The following is an 18,605-nucleotide window of genomic DNA, read 5'->3' as shown; positions in this document are numbered from 1 at the left end:
ATTACCCAAAGAGAACCGAATCCAGGAGCCGAGGGTTTCGAGTCCGATGCTCAGCCACCGCGCCAAGGGGGGCACTTGTGAGACAACGGTTATTACGTGCCGTTCCCCTCTCTTCCCGGGGCCAGACGCTCAAATGATGTGCCGCAGTCATCGTGACGCTTCGCAAAGGGAAAGACGGGACAACAGTGGAGACAGCCGAAAAGAAGTGACGACGCGCCCGAGGAGGACCTTCTTTACCGAATGAGTATGTACATATGTATAAGGACACTTGAGGCGCACTAGAGTTTGTCGTAATTTAGTCGGCGGAATACAGGCTTCATAAAAAACAAACAAAAACACAAGCCCGTTGTTTTTTTTCCCCTTCCTAATCCCGGGTTTTCAGAATTACGGGTGCAGCGCTAAAAACGTTAGACCGCCTCTGTGACTTGTGGTAACGCCTATCGACGAGAAAGGTGCAGGTGACACGCACCGCCTTGCAAGCGAACAACGCCCGGCGACAAATACGAAAGAAAGCACGAGTTCACGCCGTAGAAATGTCAAGGAACGTCATTTTCTGGGGAAAAAACGAGAGGCGATCAAGCGCGTGCCCAAATCGGATAATTTTTTTTTTTTCTATGTCATACGAAAATACATTGTTCGATCAATACGCCCGCAAGCTTATCCAGCGACGCCGGGAAATAGATGGAAGAATCGGGCGAGCTTGTGGGCGAGTCTGCGGCACAAGTGTGTGGAGCATAAAAGCAAGGAGTGATAACTTTTCAAAATTTTAACGCAGTCTGCACATCGGGGATCAACCATCGTCCGTTTATCGACCGCATCACAGCTGCACGGAACAGTACTCCGCTGTGTATGCATAGAGCGAAAAGCATTGATTGAAAAACAGGAGAGCAAATCTTTTAGGTGAGCGAATAACTTCCCTATTTATGTTTATAGACCGACTGACCGAAACGTATTCGATGATTCAGTTGAAGCTTAATTACTTGAAAATGTGGATGACGTATTTATCAGTGGGAACTTGTATTTTATCAGCCTCTTTGCTTTTACGTGCGTATCCCCGTATTTGTTTTTTCTTCCCTTTGTTACTAAACCTGCTTAATGGCACGTGAAATTTTCTGGGCAAGTTTGGTCGTACATTATACTACAAGTATACTCTTTATTTTTTCCTTGGCAAATTTTAAAATACGGCAGCACGTCATCCCGTGTGGGATCTGAATAATAAAACAATTATTATCACATCATGTCGTTTAAAACCTGAGACTGTGGTGAAAAAAAAGGAAACAGACATTTAGTCGAAACAACAGACACAGAGTTGAGACGTTCCCTCTGTGTCTGTTCCTTCAACTAAAAGTTTTTTTTTTGTTTTTTTCGCTACAGTTTTACGCGTTAAACGACATGATTAGCTACCACCAGCTCGCCTGCGCACTTAGCCTTTTTTTATTATCAGATCACCAACATTTTACAAGCAAAAACATATTTATTATATTTGGGTTAGACTCGATATATTGAATACGTTCTCTGCTGTCTTCTCCCACGACTGTAAAGCTCTTCAATTCCTCCTCCTTCTTCCCCCCCCCCCCCCCCCCCCCCCCCGTCTCAGGTGTTTGTTACATTACGATATATTTCCCTCCTCTGTTACGAAACCTTAACCCCAAAGAGCATTTTCTTTTGTGTAAGGATGGGCTGAAGATATGAAACGCCTTACGAAAAACGAAACACAGTTATGGCCTTCATTTCCTTCCCCACCGCGCCCCTACCTACAGTCACCCGTGACCAGGGGATCGAGCCGGTCCTGAAACGTCGGGTTTATGTTGTGTTTTTAATAAAACTTTGAGTCCGCAAAAACTATGTCATTTTCTCCCTAACCAGACAGAGCTCTGTCGAACGCGTGATATGCATTTGGTGGTTCTGTATTACTATCCCTGCCAAAAAAAAAAAGCGTCATTTTGACATAAACAAGTCCCCTTCCAGCTCCTCCTCCCCGCGGCAACCGATTCGAGCTTGTGTCTGTATCTAGGCGCACACCAACACGGTGTGTGCCTGAGAGAGGAAAGGGGAGGGGGACAGCAATACAGGTTGCGCAAAGGGCGACCGGAGGGGCTTATCGAAAGCACATAAACTCGAGGGAAACACGGACCAGCGTTTCCGGCGTCCTTCTTTACACGGACTCGAGAGCGACACAGATAAGGGGCATTGTTTTCCCGAGGAACTGGCGATAAAGACACGCGACGCCGCGCCTTCGGAGACGCAGTCTGGACCGCGGTGCCGTGGCTGCGCTCGAAAGCGTGCCCTTGGCCCGAGCCAAGGCTGTTCTTGTTTCCGCCCCCCCCCCCCCCCCCCCTTTGTAGCTTCTTTGCGCCCCCCCCCCCCCCCCCTTTTGTGGCTTCTAAATTGTGCCGTGATGTTGCGGTTTTTGGTCCGCCATTGTGCAGGAATTCTCCAACTACCAACAGAGGGCAGTATTTCGAAAGGGCCACCACGTCACGGCACAATTTATGCCTTTGGTTGGATTAGAAGCCCAAAACTCGCCAACAAAAAAGGTGTGTGTGTGTGTAGGCGTTGTAAAGCCACGAAAAAGTGGTTAACGCAGTGGCGTTGCACTTACCAGGATGTTTCATTGGCTCGTCGGCTCCTAGCGTTGGCAGCGCTCCGACGTTCGTTATCTAATGGAATGACTCGCACGTTCCACGATGTCAGTTGTTCCGCCACTGTGCGGCGGTTCTGACCTTCTAATAATCGGCTCGTGATTTTTCGAAAGGGGACCAACCAGCAGCGTCGAAAGCGCGAGTCACGGGGCTTTTTCTGTTTTTGTGATTGGTTCAGCGATGATAAACATGCTGTTGGCGATCGAGGTTGGAGGGAAGGGAATCGTGGGTGTGGCCTCATAAGCCCGTCTGCGACTGACTGCCTTTTCAGAAACATGACGAACACCACGATGGTGCGCTTTCGACGCTCTCTGATTGGCCCCATCAGCTCGTAGCGTCGGCTGCGTCTGGACTTGAGCTGAGACAAAGTCGACCAGAGCCGATGCTGCGATCCGATGGAGTCAATCAACCAGCGTCAGAAGCTCGAGCTCACTGTCACGGCCTTCGTCGTCTTGCGCTGTCGCCATCACGACTATCGCGTTCTGCATTTTTTTGTTGTTGTTGTTGTTTGAGCGTGATAGGTTTAGCCGGCAATAACACCCTATTCCCCCCCAAAAAATAAAAAAAAGAGCGCCGTGACGAAGCATTTTTGGTGCTGCTTGACTGACTCACTCATATCGTATATAGCCTACACCATAAAAAAAAAAAATAGTCTGTGCGTCTACTTTCACGCATAACACTCGGAGAGCCAATCAGCGCAACTTACGCAGGCATCTCAGCGAATGACGATGCCGAAACATATGTTTAGACCAAAAAACGCAGTCTGAGTTGTTAAGCAATGCAAAACGTCACGCTTGCATTACTTAATGTAACAACTCAGTCTGCGTTTTTTGGTCTAAACAGATGTTTCGGCATCATCATTCACTGAGATGCCTGCGTAAGTTGCGCTGATTCGTTCTCCGAGTGTTGTGCAAGAAAGTAGACGCACAGAATTTTTTTAGAGTGTAGGTTACGGTCGGGCCAGCATACAATAGACAGTTTTCGTAGACCGGGTTTCCCCCTCCGCAACGAAGAAGAAGCCGCTACTGCGCCTGCGCGCCGATGGCCTTGACTGTAGAGTTCCGGGTGTCGTAGCGGGTTACGGAGGGCCTTGCGGGACCATCTACGAAAACTCCCTAATAGAGAGCTTTAGGAAACCGTTTTCGCACATCCGATAAGGTACGATGGGCCCTCCGGTACGAACTGCGCATGTGCGAGGCTTCTGCGCTAGCGCATGCGCAGTTCGTACCGGAGGGTTCATCGTGGATGTGCAGAAACGGTTCCCTAAAACTCAATCGAACGAAGGTAGGGCACGATATCTTCGTGACGCCGGTGGCACCGAGGGGCCGATGGGTACCGCACCAACAGTGCAAAAACGTGAACGGAGGCGGTGCTATCGCGCAAAGGACCTCCCCGCTCATTGGACACAGACGAACTTTGACGCCACATTCCCCGACCACTCCAAGCTGCGCCTTCGTTCCATCTCACCGCGATGACGTCAGAATTCTAGTGCGCGGGCTTTGATTATATCATGGACGATGGTCATTGGCGCGATAGAGCGAGCGCGTGGTCGCCGCCTCCGATGGCGGCGACTGTATGCGACATGCATACTCTCACGCGCGGCGTTGGAGGAATTCGAGCTCTAGCCTGTTTTTTCGTGTACTCTCGTGCCCGCCCACCTAATATCCGGTATGGGCTGCGACAAAATAACAAAACGGTTCAACCTGTAAATGAAAACAAAAATAGAGGGGATGTAAAACGAGAATGCGTGACGGCTACGCTTATGTTCTAAATGTCTTCTATTGGCGTGGCGACGGCAACACAATGTTTTCACCCGCACTGGAAGATACGAAAATTCAAGATGACGGCGCCCTTCTGAAAAGGGTCTATACGGGTAGAAGCACCGAGGTTGGAAGGATTAGTGGGTTAGGCGTTAGAACGCGTTCGAAAAGCGAGTAAAGACAGGCTTCGAGTCTACCAATCGACCCAATCAGAGCTCTGCCGTCCACCTCTCCCTCAGTTTATTTTTCGGTCGCGCTATAGTTGCCAAGCGCTCGTACACTATACCCTCGCGTTTCCTTTTCTGGCTGTCCACAATCCTCTCCCGTGCCTTTTCCCGGTTTGGCGCGCGTGAAAACTGGGGGAGCGTTATTTTCAGTGCTTCCCCGGAAGCGGAGAGGTTCGGAACGGCAAACTTCCTACTCCACGGTTCGGTTGCGCAACACAAACACTAACGAAAACGCTGCAGGAGAGATCCCTTTGGCCGTGTACGCAGTAACGACCCGCCGAAAGAGGCCTCCGGCGGTCGGCTGCCCATTTGCAGCTCGTGCTTCGGCGGCACCGGGAACGCTCCACCCTTCCTAAATAAGGAAGCGGGCCCACAGCTGACGCGCTGTGACTCGCCGCAAAGCGTTTCGAACCGTCTTTAAACTTGCATGCACCTACTCTAAGAACGATAAAAATACGACTCTTAATATAGGCACGCAAAGTAATAAGCGAATTACGTTGCAGGATTCCGAGGACTCGTTCTCTCGGTAGGAGACGCATTTGGACTAGACTCAACAGAGAACCGCGATGTAGGGTATTGTTAAAGGGATACTTCAACGAAATTTGAAATATTCCCGTCGTGTTCAAAAATAGGTTGAATATGAATATGATCCACAATATCCGTAAATGACAATCGCACGTTTGTATTTTGAGCCTGGTGGCTGTATTTTTCGTTATAAACGGCCCACTCTGGGAAGCGCTCGGAGAAGGCCCAGCGGAGACCACGTGACATCCAACGCAATCGTGACGTAGGTCGTCTCAGGACGAGCAAAGCTACGGCGAGGCTGACGTCGAGGGGATGGCCTAGTCGTTCCAGCCACCGAAGCGGCTGCTTTTGTACGAATTTTGAGTGCCGGGTTCATCTCCCGTAATCTTGTAGGGGGACAATAGCGACTTCTGCGACACACAAAAGGCATTCTCGGGAAGAGGGGAGTTCCTCCTGCCCGTCTTCTCTCGTCGTGGCGGTCGTGGCCGGAGGCGAGACAACCTCCGTCACTAGCTGTCGAGGTTCCTAGACGGGCATTACAACCGAGGCGTTAGCGACATCCACCAGGTGGTCTTTGCTAATCGTTTAATTCGTTTTAAAATTCCTTTTCGTGACTTCTTTAACAAGATATTGGTATGTTCGATGTGATGCTGCTCCTTCGAACACATATAGACCAAAAAATGAGCGCCGAAATTTCGTTGTAGTATTCCTTTAAAAGGGATCGGAGTTTACATCTGGCTGAAGGTGACGATCTAAGAGTGCTTCGGGAGCAGATGTTACCTCACTGGCAGCTCGTAATTTTACGCGTTAAAAGAAAACGCACGAGCATCGCGGTTCGCTAGCAAATATAGTCCTCTCTTTTTTTTTTTTTAATCTCAAGTGTTCTTTTTTTTTTTTTTTTCTTTTTTCGAAGACCTGAAAAATTTAGAGAACAAATGATACCTCGATAGAAACGCCACGATGAGTTGTTTCCCAACATGATCTACAACTTTTGTATTAGAGGATTTTTGCACAAATTAACATACATAAGGTTAGGTTATCAATTTGCGTTAATTAAGCAGTTGAGCGCATCGCGAAAAAGAAAAAAAAAACTATCTGGATTGCTCAATATGACTGAACGATGCTGTGCCGGCTAAATTTCTCTTCTACGACTAAGACACCAGAAGCCCCTTCGGGGATCACTAAACTCCTGCTGTATAACATACACAACACACAATTGCTTTTTACTAGTCAGCTCTACCCATACCGGAGTTTAATCGTAAACTTGTTTCGTCAGGAAGAGCTCACTGGCGTTTTTTTTTTTGTTTTTTTCTTGCACTGTATCTGTGTCTGCGCGCGCGTGTATAAGTGTACGTGTAGAGTGCATGACGTCAGCTATCATAATCCATGCTTCATATTCAGTGGGTGTAATAAACCAAGTTATATGCGTCTGCTGTTAATGGCCATACCCTTAGTAACGGGCGGTAGCTTGCGCCACCTAGCCCAAATGTAAAAAGACAAACATTTGATTCCTCCCGTTCTTCTAAGCCAATTTTCTACCCCTAACTATCACCAGGCAATGCGGAATATCACCTGGATGACCTTCACCATCACCCAACGCCTCTTCCCCTCGCCGAAGGAGTCGCCGATTTTCCTCTGGTTAAACCAAACCTTGTCGGCGTTACCCCAGCACCGGACCCACTGACGGAGAGGGTTGAGACTTTGGGCCGGAGCCACGCTAGAGGGAGTCCCAATTCTCCACTGTCCCGCCTGTCCCCAGCTGTGCTACTGAGCTGTGCATCATGCAATTTTCCCTAAACAATTTCCACCAATCTTCTAATCGCTTCTTTGTGACTGTGACCCTTTTCTCTTCCGTCCTTCCATGATCGCCAGCGAATCACAGGGCCCCGGCCAGATCTGTTACCCTTTCAGGGAGGGCAGGGCGAAGCCCCGTGCACTTCAATGCCAAGTGTCTCGCTCTCATTATGGCATGTGTCTGTCTCCTGAAATTTAGCCCTTTAAATCCTCCTGAAAACACTTCCCAGTGAATTGTCGAACAGATTTTTGTTTCTTATGTCCTGTTTTTGTGTCCTGTACATTGTAAAGACGACGAAAATAATCCCCAGAGAAGAGAAACAAGGGAGGGCAAAAGACAAACGCAAATCTCCAAATACAAATAGGCGACTGGTGCGCGACCGAAAAAATCCCGCCTGGTCCTGGTATCGAACCCGGGACCTCTCCATTTCCAGTAAAGCGCTCTACCAACTGAGCTGGTTTAATACGATATCTTGAATCCTCATGTGTTCCCTTTTTTTGTCGTCGAACACAATTACCCCAGATTTGTCACTATTAAAACTCGTTCCCAAGGTGTCCTTTTCCTCTCCACATATTCCAGCTAGTTCCTGTAACGTATCCAGGTTATCTGCCATAAGTACTATGTCGACCGCATACGTCAGTCCTGGTATTACCTGTACTAGATATCTCCCTCCTTTCATATACCTTACATCAGAACCTAAGTTGCTCCGCTCTAATTTCTTTTTTCCATTTCATTGATATATATCAAGCACCTCAAGCTACAAGGCTGCCAGGCGTACCAATTGTCCAACTCCTTACTGAAACTTCAGACTGAACAAGGGCAGTCAAAAAGGAACGGAGCAGTTGCGACCCCAAACAATGTATAGTTAAATTATAAGCTGCGTATCTCCACGAACACGAGAATAACAAAAACAAAAAATAGAAAACACTAACCCTCCCCTGGCAATTCTTTTTTTTTTTTGCATAAGGAAACTCGAAGAAACACATCTCCTTTCCTCACTGCCGTCCTCCCAGTCATTTCCTCCTTTCGCATCCTCCTCCGGCGAGCCCTCACAACAAACGAACGAAGCAATGAAACAAAAGAGAGCCTTTCAAAAAAGCGAGAGAAAGAAGCTGCTCACGATCGACCGTCGTCTGCAGCAGACAGCGTAAAGGAACACGGTATACACACCTCGCCGTGTATTATCGCGCGCTCGGGAGACACGCTGCTATTCGAAACCTAGACGTCCCCTCCCCGTTCGATGGAAGGGGCTACACTACACAAACCTATACACATTTTCGTCATACCATGGACCGCACCAAACGCTACGAGTCACGTCCCAACCCATTGCGAACGTACCTCGCGACTACGCGCACCTTCCGAAGATCACGTGACACTCAGACGGCACTGGGTCGGCTTTGGTGGCTCGTAGCATCTTCTGAGCTCCGTGGTAAGGTCAAACGGAATACAGCAAAGAGTACCCGGCGGGAGGAGGAATTTTTATTCTCCTACGGGTACATTCTGGACGTTCTCCCACGCGGCGGAAGAAAGACGACGACCCGCATTTAATGCGGCTCATGACTGGCGGCTGCTTTGTGCGCGCGGAGAGTCGCGAAAGACGCGTCCTTTCGACGTTTGAACAGCTGTGCTACCGACGACGAAAACTGTGCGCTCTACTCTCGACTAGCGACAGAACGCGAAACGTCGACAATACGAGGTTCCTCGAGAGGGGCCCCTCCGCCGCGTTCCTCACTTTACGGCCAGACACCGCAAGAGGGGTCCGTCCGAGGGGAGGGGGGTCTTTGCACGTCGAGGGGTGCCTCCACTCTCTGTTGCCACGGCAACAGACGGGGATGCCGTGGCCCTACCGGACAGCTGAGCCGCCTTCGGTGGGGGGCAAGCGAGGACAACGTCCACCGATTCGGCTGTGGCTGCACACGCCTCGGGAGCGATACGCAACTGACTGGGCTTCGAAAAAAGCAAGCATACACAAAAATCGCTCAAAAAACGAGAGAGGAAAAAAAAAAAGAGAGTTTCTTCTTGGACCAAGCATGGCGTCTTCCGTATCCTTGTAGGGCTTTTTCCCTCCTCGGTTGGCATATGTCGCCCATGATCCATCGAAGAGTCCAACAGTGATTCGCAATTGCTTCGAAGTGGACAGATGTATACTATGACGTGGTACTTTTAGAATATCTGCTCTTCGATATACAAAGTTGCTTTCCCAGTCCAATGTAAGCTACTACCAAACTATCAAAAATACTAGAGTTTTAGTAGATGGTACGCTGCGGAAAGCGGGCCCAGCGGACCCGTGCTCAATCCGTGCTTCGAAATGACGGCACAAGCTCCCGCTATGCAAAGCGAAGTGTACGATCTACAAAAAGTCCCTAGGGTCTCAGTATCAATACTGATAAGAATAACAAACAAAAAATGACACGTTTCTTAGCAACGCGGTTCCGCCAGAAATAGCGGTTTATGCACCCTCCTACACGAGGCCTTTCTCGAAAAAAAAACAATGACGAAAGATCTCAATCTCTAAAGGCCGCAACAGATTCCGACGCCGTCATGAGCCCAGGAGCTAGCCATCAGAGCCAACCCAGCGTTGCGAATGTATGACCACGTGCACTGCAGGTCGCTGGCGCCTCCGGAAGGTAACGTGACATTGTATTGGATTGGAGCATCTTCTTTGGTCCATCGCAACGCGGAGTGCGGAAGAAGCGTGTATGTGTAGACTCCGAACTAGGCCCACGTCAGGGTAGTATAAACACGGACTCCTCTTCCTGTGTATACGAGAGGAAACGCTCATTCAGTAGCGAGTCGACTCTACGCACGCGTGCACACGCAGTGACGTTCACGCGCACGTAGCCTAATGAGGACGTTTCTGGCACGAACCGCTTTCTCCGCTTCCACCGGACGCGCTCAAGAGTGTTCGGAACGAGTCGCGAGTTCGGTACGAAAGAATCTATGAAACTTGGTGATCGTTGCCTCTTGTACATACACAACTTTTATCAGACACTAACTCGGTGTCTATTACGCGTGCGTACGTGTCTCAATTAACGAGTCAGCAAAGTACCTAAATTCAATTTTATTCCCATAACACAGTGTTAGGTCTCATCATAACCTGTCAGGTATATATGTGTGTGCGTGTCATAACAAGACGTAGGTGTGTTTTGTGTGCACATGTGTGTGTTTGTCTTTGTCTTTGTCCGTCCTTGTCTTCGCGGTGAGCAGCAGACCTCAGCGAACGCCGTTTAAGTGTTCGCCTCTGTGTCACCGACTCACCCACCTCTATCCACGTCACCGCGACAACTGTGTGATGACCAGGCTAATTCGAGAGATGCATCACGCTCACCAAGGCCAGCCGCCCCGATGAGCAAATCGACCACGACGAACCGTCCTCTGCGTTTCGGCGGCCTCCCTCTGTCTCAACCAGACACCGTAGCGCGCGAGGGTGCACCGTGCACGTCACATCCGGTAGGTCGCTAGTACAGTCCGGTCTGCTCGCCAATCATTCGGGCCGACCGAGGGTCGCCCAGCCTAATCACCCGTTCAGAAATCTAAACGGTTAAGGGAGTTTTGCCTCGCGGACGTCGCTATTCTTTCTTGCGACAGGTCTGGTGAGCGGAATTCCGGACGAGCCCTACTTACACGCGGACCGTGCGTGCCCATCTCGAGAAATACATTCGACAGCCCATCCCCACAACGGTTATCAGCCTCGTCAGGAGAACACGGACCAGAAAGCCCATAATGGATTCAAAGCAACGCCATGAACCAAGCCTTACGTGAATGTTTATACAACAAAAACAAGCCTTCATATTCGGTAGATACTACACCGCCGCGGGCACTGGTTGCTTTCCGCCGGGCTTTGGATGAGCATGCTTGAACGTGTTACCAAATATGGAAAGCTCTCGCTCGAGGCGGAGCATCTACTGGACTCTTAGCCTGTGATAATAAACGTACCGACCCGAGTTTCCGCCATAGGGGGGGGGGGGGGGGGGGGGGGGGGGGGCGTCACACACTAGCGAATACGTGAACGCACGCCGGCTCGACAGATATTCCGGACGCCGATGTCAAAACCTGCAGTACCCCCCATTCGAAGAAGCACTCTACCTATTTGGGCACGAGTTACTCGGATGAAACCACCTCGGTGGCTACCGACGGCGATGACCCCGCCGCCTTGTTCCGCGGCCACGACAAGAGGGCTTCCCCGGCGGCACGGGGCACATGACCTCAGCCGGGGCGGCGGCAGACGCACGCGGACGACAAAGAAGAAAGCTGCAGGTATGGACACGCCACGACGCCACTACGTGGGGCGCTCCCCTCGCTCGCCGCTCTACCGAGAAGTTCAGCAGCTGTTCGGGGTTCAAGGACGCCGACGGGCGCTTGACTGGACCGGCCGCGCCGGCTCCTCCATTTTTCTTTTTTTTGAAGGGGGGGGGGGGGGGGGGGCTGGGCTGGTTACGCGCCCTTTGGCAGCACCCCCAAAATCAGCGGAAACATGCGCACTCCTTGTGCACCGCATGCGCTGCTGCGGAGCTGGTCGTAAGCCGTCGCAAGAGGCTTCAAAACCGGTCTTGTCTCAGTCGGCTGTAAAAAAAATTGGGTTGTGTGAGTGTTTATACAGCCTAGAACTTGGTCTGCCTCACAGGGGCGACGAGTCTCCCAGCTGTAGATGAGAAATTTAGCCAGTGCGGTACAACCGCTAGCCTGGGGTCTTTAACGTGCATCACGCAGTAGTGATACACGACCGCACGCCGGTACGATGCTCATCCAGATCGAAACGGGCAGGGGTGGGGCTCGAACCCAGGATCCCTGGGTTCCGCAGCGCGAGCTTTTGCTCCACGTGCTCCGAGCTGGTGTGCGCTAGACCACTCGGCCACCGATCCCCCTCAGTCGGCTGTAGTGAAACGCAAGTGTGTGGACGGGCCTTTAAAGATCTGTTTCTACTCGCTCTTCGAGCGCGTGCGAACTGCAGGACACCGGCGTTTGCCAATCGAATGTGTTCGAAGTGCGAGTAGAGACGAAGGCAGCTATACGTTTCAAGCGCGAGCATGCTACCCTGAACAGTGCTTCCACTGCACAAGCGCGCGTGCTTGGCAGGGATGCTAAAAGCGCGGAGCTCGCTCTTGTAGCTTCTGCTACGTTCAAACTTAAAGTGAAACGGAGTATAGATCTGCGTCGACCCCCTAATCTTTCCAACCATAGCTCGGCGTTCTGACGTTTTCTCCTCTCCCTCAGTTTCTCGTCGCATAGGAATAATACGCTTTCGTCGTGTACTAATACCAGCTTCACATAGATATACTTTACGAGCACATTTCTTTTCCCGTAGAGTTCTGCATGGATGGAAAACCCAGCTCCCAAGTATGTTTATGCGCATGAGTGAAGGAGAGGCCTCTCGGACGTCGTAACAACGATACCAGACGTTTTTATGCATCGAATTATTTGTTGGTGTTCTTCGCATCGCATACAAACGCGCACATGGCGCTGAAATCAGCTTGGACCTTGCTGTACCCCGTAATCCTGATTGTGTTGCGTGTATGTGTAGACGGCGGAAATTAACCAGCCCCAGCCCCAGCCCCAGCCCCAACCCCCCCCCCCCCCCCCCCCCGAAATAAAATCCTGCAGGGCTACGTGCCTGGTACGTAAGTAGTGTACGTAGTGTAGTAAGCCCCCCCCCCCCCCCCCCCCACCCCCCCCTTCGGCCCCTCCCCTTCCCCCTAGGCTTACTACACTACACACAAACAGCCCAGCCGCAGTTTGGCCAGCCCTGGGGTGTCCGATACACCCGGACGCTTTCGGGTGTGACTTTCTCATAAACATACACGCGAAGTAACGCGGTAATCATATATTCCGCCTAATCGTTGGCGTTGAAAAGGGGAGCTTTGAGTGATATCCTAGTCCGTGGAAAAGCGTACACGCACTCGGTCTCTATGTATATATTCGAGGTATACTCTTACCTACCGGATAATCAAGATCGTTACACCGAAAACAAGAAAAAAAAAAAAAAAAAAAAAGGAAACAGGAAGCGAAAGAAAACATCCGCAAGGGCGGTAACCCTCTCTCCCCAAATATCTCTGCAGTTTATAATCTCCCAGTGTGTTTTCGAATAAAGCGGAACAGGGCGACGAACTATATATACTCAGTGCGCTGCTACGCGCTGTTCCCAACTGCGACGTAAAATAAAGCTCCGGCACCCCTCTTCGAAGTGACAACAATAAAATAAAATGAAAATCTTCAGAAACGGAAAACGAATGCCGGCGGAGCCAGACGGCGGTAGACGCTGCTCGTGCATTATGGCGTCTCGATTGATCGAGGCCCTCCATTCCGAGCAGGGTAGCGCAACGCCCAGCGGCGACACGACGGAGAAGAGGGAGTGGACGACACTGGCGCGACACGCCGGCGCACAAAACATGCATGGACGGCAACGCGGCACCGAAGAACGACCTGCGCCGCTGCGTCCATCCATTCGCAGACACAAATGGCGCAGCGAAGAGCGGACTTATTTACACTCCAAACGGAAGTTCTCCACAAAAGCCCGGGTTCTCTACTTTCAACAAAAAGGCCACTTAAAAAAAAAAAAAAAAAAAAAAAAAAAAAAAAAAATTCAGGTGCAACCAATATATATATATATATATATATATATATATATATATATATATATATTATATATATATATATATATATATATATATATATATATATATATTAAGCCTGAATTGGTTTTATGGTTGGTGATTTCAGTTAGGAAACGTAGATCTGTAAAAGCCAGTAATGTAGGCGTTACCAAAAAAAAAGTAACGAAATACGTTTTCTTCTTGTTTGCAAATAAAAGGAACGGGCTACCGATCTACGTTACCTCAAAATAAAAGGAACGCGTTACGTTAAAATGTCACGCACGTTACTTTTGCATTGCTTTTTTTAATTATGAAATCCCACGCTTTACTCTTTAAATGTTACAAGTGTGCATAAGCGCCATATTTCAACCAACATTATCTCTATCGAAAAACTGAACATAATCACCTATCTTTTTCTACGGTTCCACCTAAATACAAGAAAGAAAAAAAAAAAAAAAACCGCAAAGGAAAAACATTACAAATTTATATGGCTTGGCACACATATACACACAAAAAAAAACAACCTTGGGAAGAATAGGTAACGAGTAACGTAAATACGTTACCCGTCACCGTTTTGAAAACGTAACGAATACGTTACCACGTTACCTGGAAAAATGACCACGCTACTGGTAACGCCGTTACTTGTAGCGCGTTACAGTAAACAACTGCGGAGAACCGCCCGCACAAAACGAATCGTGACGATATTCTTTTCAGACCGAGCTGACAATTTAACCCGGATTAAAGCTACGCTAATAGGACAAAAAGCACCGTTCATTTAACTGCAGTAGAGGTATAATACGGTGAGAAACACATCGTGTACGTCAGACTACGTTCCAAACGGACGGCCGTCACGAGTTACCATAACATCAGGTGGCAACCTTGATAAAGAAACCTTCGTCACATTTAGCGATAACATGTATTCGCCCACTATTTTCTATAATATAGATTCTTGTATACGGGCCCCAGAAAACTCGATACAAACCCTACAGCACTTATACTGTTTTTGTGTGACTGTTGCCATGTTGAAATATGACGTAGTTGGGTTGGGCGACACAAACTACAAACTAAAATAAATACTTTAAGCATAACTACACTTAAAAAAAGTACAGCCTAGGAAAAAGTAGAACTGTTGTCAGTAACCCCTTGAATTCTAGAGCCTTCTAGTTGGCCAGTAAAGTGATTTGCAATTTTTCTCCAACTCAGCTGCGCCAGAATTCAACATGCGAAAACTGCACGCACACCTAAACTTGCACACGAAGTTGAGCGGGTCGCGGGTAGTTGGAAGGGAAAAAAAGAGAGGGGGTCGACGCAGCACCTAGAAAGCAAGGCCTAGAGTGCTCGCTTTTTGACGTCACTAAAGGGACGCCATGCGCGGGTACACTGGACACGAGTCCCAACTGAACGCTGACGCAGCATCGAATTAGTGCCCCGCGCTGGCCTCCAACAGGTGACGTAAAAAATCGAGCACTATAGGCCTTGTTCCTTACAAGGTGCTGGCTGGCGAGAATATCGGGACGACAGACACTCACCCGTCTCCGCTGTGGGTCTCATCCTCGGCAGCGTGTAGCAACGAAGCTTTCCGCGCAGGCGCAGTCAGTCTCTCAGGCACAGCAAACGGCAGACACGCGCTGCGAACAAAGTGGAGGAAATCGGAGACACAATGAGAGAGAGCGAGAGAGAGAGAGAGAGAGAAAAAACAGTAACAGCAACGATGACAACGAATTAACGAGTGACAAAATTTGCGGTGGTCGCCAGAGGAGACGCTTAAACAGCTGTTTACACCGGCGTAAACAGTTAGCCAAAAAAAGAAAAGCGTTCATAATAAAAAAGAAAAAAGAATTATCTTCTAGGAGGAAAAGTGCGAGTAACCGCACGAAGTTTAGCCATGCGGAATATGCACCGCAACGGAGACTTCCGCGCTGACCGCATCTTTCCTCTTATTCTTTTCGCACTCCTATCGGGGTTGGGGTCACAGTGTTTATAACCAAACATCCCCTTTCATTTTTCTTTTCGTCTTTCTCGCTCGCTAACCAATATCTGTTGTATCATTAACCACTAACTCGAAGCTAAAAAAAATATATATATATATAATTCTAGGAAAAAAATTGGTGCTGCTGTCAGAAAGTGATATATGTACGCCCATGATGACAGAGTCGGGAGGGGTTCGCGAATATCTGGGAGGATCGAGCTGAGTACGCCGTTACATTGTTAGCATCGGGGTCAGCGCATTCGACGCCGTTGCAATTTTATGGGCCACGTCGCATCGCACCAAACGTTTCTTTTTTTTTTTCTTCTATACTTTGTTTTTAAACGGCAGAGAGGGCGAAAGACTGAAAGCTGAAAAGTAGGGGAATGCATTGAAGAGTCTGGAGCGTGCCGCGTCCGTGTCCCAGTAACCGCTTTTCTTGCGCCGAAGGAGAGGGGGGGGGGGGGGGGGGGGGGGGCGGTTTTGTGAAAGTTGTCTATAGATGCCTGACAGCGTTTAGGGGGGAGACGACATTGACGAAAATTCACGAGGGGCGTGAAAATAATACTAAGAAAAAGGCACAGCTGTAGCCAACGGCCAGGTGGATATGATACGGGTCTTTCCAAATATCTGAATGACCCGGAAAAATAAAATCGCGAGAGGCCGAATACACGCATTTGATGGGTCGGAGTTCTTTGGGAGCACCTTTGGAAGCAGCCGAAAGTACATTTGAGAGCTGCAAAAATAACTTTCGTCGCATATGCACACACTACATTTTCATTCGTACCACCGCACGTATGTTAAGGTTCGTGTGTTGACCTGTCGAACTGAATAAAAAAAAAAAATGTCTACTTCGATTTTCCACTTTTGTTGTTAGCATCAGTTGCAAGACAGGTTGATTCCCTCAAACACAGAACTGCTTAGTTGTGCATAGAAGGCTAGAAGCACCAAACGCGGCAACAATATATGCAAATTGAGGAAGGACAGTATGAACTACAGTGCATAGTTTTTTTCTTTAGAGAATCAAGGCTAAAGCAAATAGTTTATTACACTGAAACAATATTAAAATAAAACAACTCAGAGCACCCAAACTGCTGTTATGTTCAAATTATAGAGGCTCTAATGAAACTGCAATCCTTAAACCAGATAAAAAAGCGTTTGTGTTTGGATATGAACATGAATAACGCAATGAAGAACTTATAACTTAAAAACAATCCCGCCAAACTCGTTAAGGTTGTTTCCAAGCTTCTATTCACTGCTCCAGCAAATGCAGTTTTAATGTCTATGACCGTGCCACCGAACAGATATCAAGCCGTGTCAATGTAGTAATAACTAAACAAGAAAATTGACATATAAAATAAACACATTGAGGAGTCTACGCAAGTCTTTGCGCAATACTCAAGTATCCTTAGTAAATCTTGAATTTGAAAAAAAAAAGAAAAAAAGACATCGTCAGAATATTCATTAAATTGCCACAGCTTTATTCAGAAATCGAGTTTCACGTTTTGCTCTGGAAGGGTGCTTTCTGCTTAGCACGCGGGTGTTCTGCGGGGAAACAAGATACGCAAAATCGCGATATCCATTTTTGCGGCTGTCACTCCACCGCAGTACAGCAGTGCGCGGTGAGAAGCGTCCTGAACGAAGCCAGCTAACTTGCGAGAACAGACCACGCACAGGAAAAATATTGCGAGATTCCCGAGTACTGTCAGAGTTTGACCGAGATGAAAGCAAATAGTAAAAATATTTGACGCTATAATCGAAAGTTAGGAAAATTCGCACAAGCCTACCGTAACAATCTGGCCGCGTAGCGCGGGTCATGAGCCATTATATTTTAAGTATTTAAGTAATATTGACTTTCGACGCAACGTTGGCGCAAATTCCTCGGATTTTGGCAAAATATAGCAGAAGGTAGCAAGGTAAGCACTTTGGCGCAGTTTGGTGCACATGGAGAGTTAAATCACATCACAGCGAATATCGTTCTTGAAAATACGCATACTTTACCGTCAGACCACAATATAAAGGAAGGTGTGATTGATAACGATGACTTAACATTATTTTCCTCTATGCCGTCAAAAAGAGCCGAAGAAGAGCACGCAAGTCTACATCACTAACCATTTGCGCAAAAAAAAAAAAAAAAAAACAACAGCAAGTAATGCAACTAGTTAGATATGAAAATGACTAGCTGCGTTTAATAAAAAAAGGGCCACAAAGTGGCTAGGTGTACTGGCGACCGACACCAGTGTACGAGTAAACATTTTTCTAGACCCGCAAATGCGTATCTGCTTAGAGCAAAGAGACTCAAAGAGCCGAACGCGTACTTTCGAACGAGTACAGATGGTTTCGACTTTCAATTCACGAGACATGCGCAAAATTAGTTGTGTAAATGCGAGATCCTTCCCGTAGACAATGCCTCCAGCCCAGCTGCAGGTAAGCCGTCACTAAATGAAGTTTAAACAAAATAACACAAAAGCGGGCCTAGCTTTAGGTTAGGTGGGCATGCGGAAGCAAGCGACATCCTGCTGCCCTTCGAAGTTTTTCAAACATAATATGCCGTTACCATGCGCGTACACATTCGAAGCGCCAGTACAGGTACGGGGTTGCGAAAACGATACCGAAAACTTCGCATGAGCCATTGGCTCCATGCCCACCCTCTCTCCGAAGGCTGGGAATCCCAAACGCACTATTTGGTTCCGAATCGGTCAAATCGCGTTACAGCGATACCGTCTAATTATATAAAGGGGACTTTGGCGACATCATCATATAGGAGCTCGGATGCATACGGCAAACGGCGCCCCCCCCTACCGTATCGAAAGAGTTGATCTACGCGCCGCAGCGCGCGGAGTTCTACCGGAAGCGCGTGAGCGGTGACGACCTGCCCGATAAACTTGGCGTTCTGGATCTCCAAACTGGGTCACAGATAATATGTCGCGATCAGCAGTTCGACCCCATCTGGCTTTAATATATTCGGCGAGTGCCGATATGCCAACTCCTGGATGCGTTACAGCGGCAGCCGACGTTTCGTTTAAACAGCCACTGAAGAAACTAAGGTCATCCTAAGAGAATGAGAGCTAACCATGAAATGGGACGAAGACGGATATGT

General features: G+C 48.5%; 1 protein-coding gene across 1 annotated transcript in view; it reads right to left on the bottom strand.

The window, feature by feature from the left end:
- The window catches only part of LOC8033400 (protein FAM214A), a 134,034-nt gene that overhangs the window by 58,809 nt on the left and 56,620 nt on the right, over positions 1-18,605 (bottom strand). Inside the window, exon 3 of the mRNA XM_040221876.2 lies at positions 15,069-15,167. Coding sequence (XP_040077810.1) covers positions 15,069-15,090 — 22 coding nt within the window. The 5' untranslated portion in view covers positions 15,091-15,167. The remainder of the gene's footprint in view (positions 1-15,068; positions 15,168-18,605) is intronic.

The sequence above is a fragment of the Ixodes scapularis genome, unplaced genomic scaffold, assembly GCF_016920785.2.
Source record: "Ixodes scapularis isolate PalLabHiFi unplaced genomic scaffold, ASM1692078v2 PGA_scaffold0__279_contigs__length_252992795, whole genome shotgun sequence".
Classification (NCBI taxonomy): domain Eukaryota; kingdom Metazoa; phylum Arthropoda; class Arachnida; order Ixodida; family Ixodidae; genus Ixodes; species Ixodes scapularis.
The sequence above is the reverse complement of the archived record's forward strand: the minus strand, read 5'-3'. Positions and strand labels throughout refer to the sequence as shown.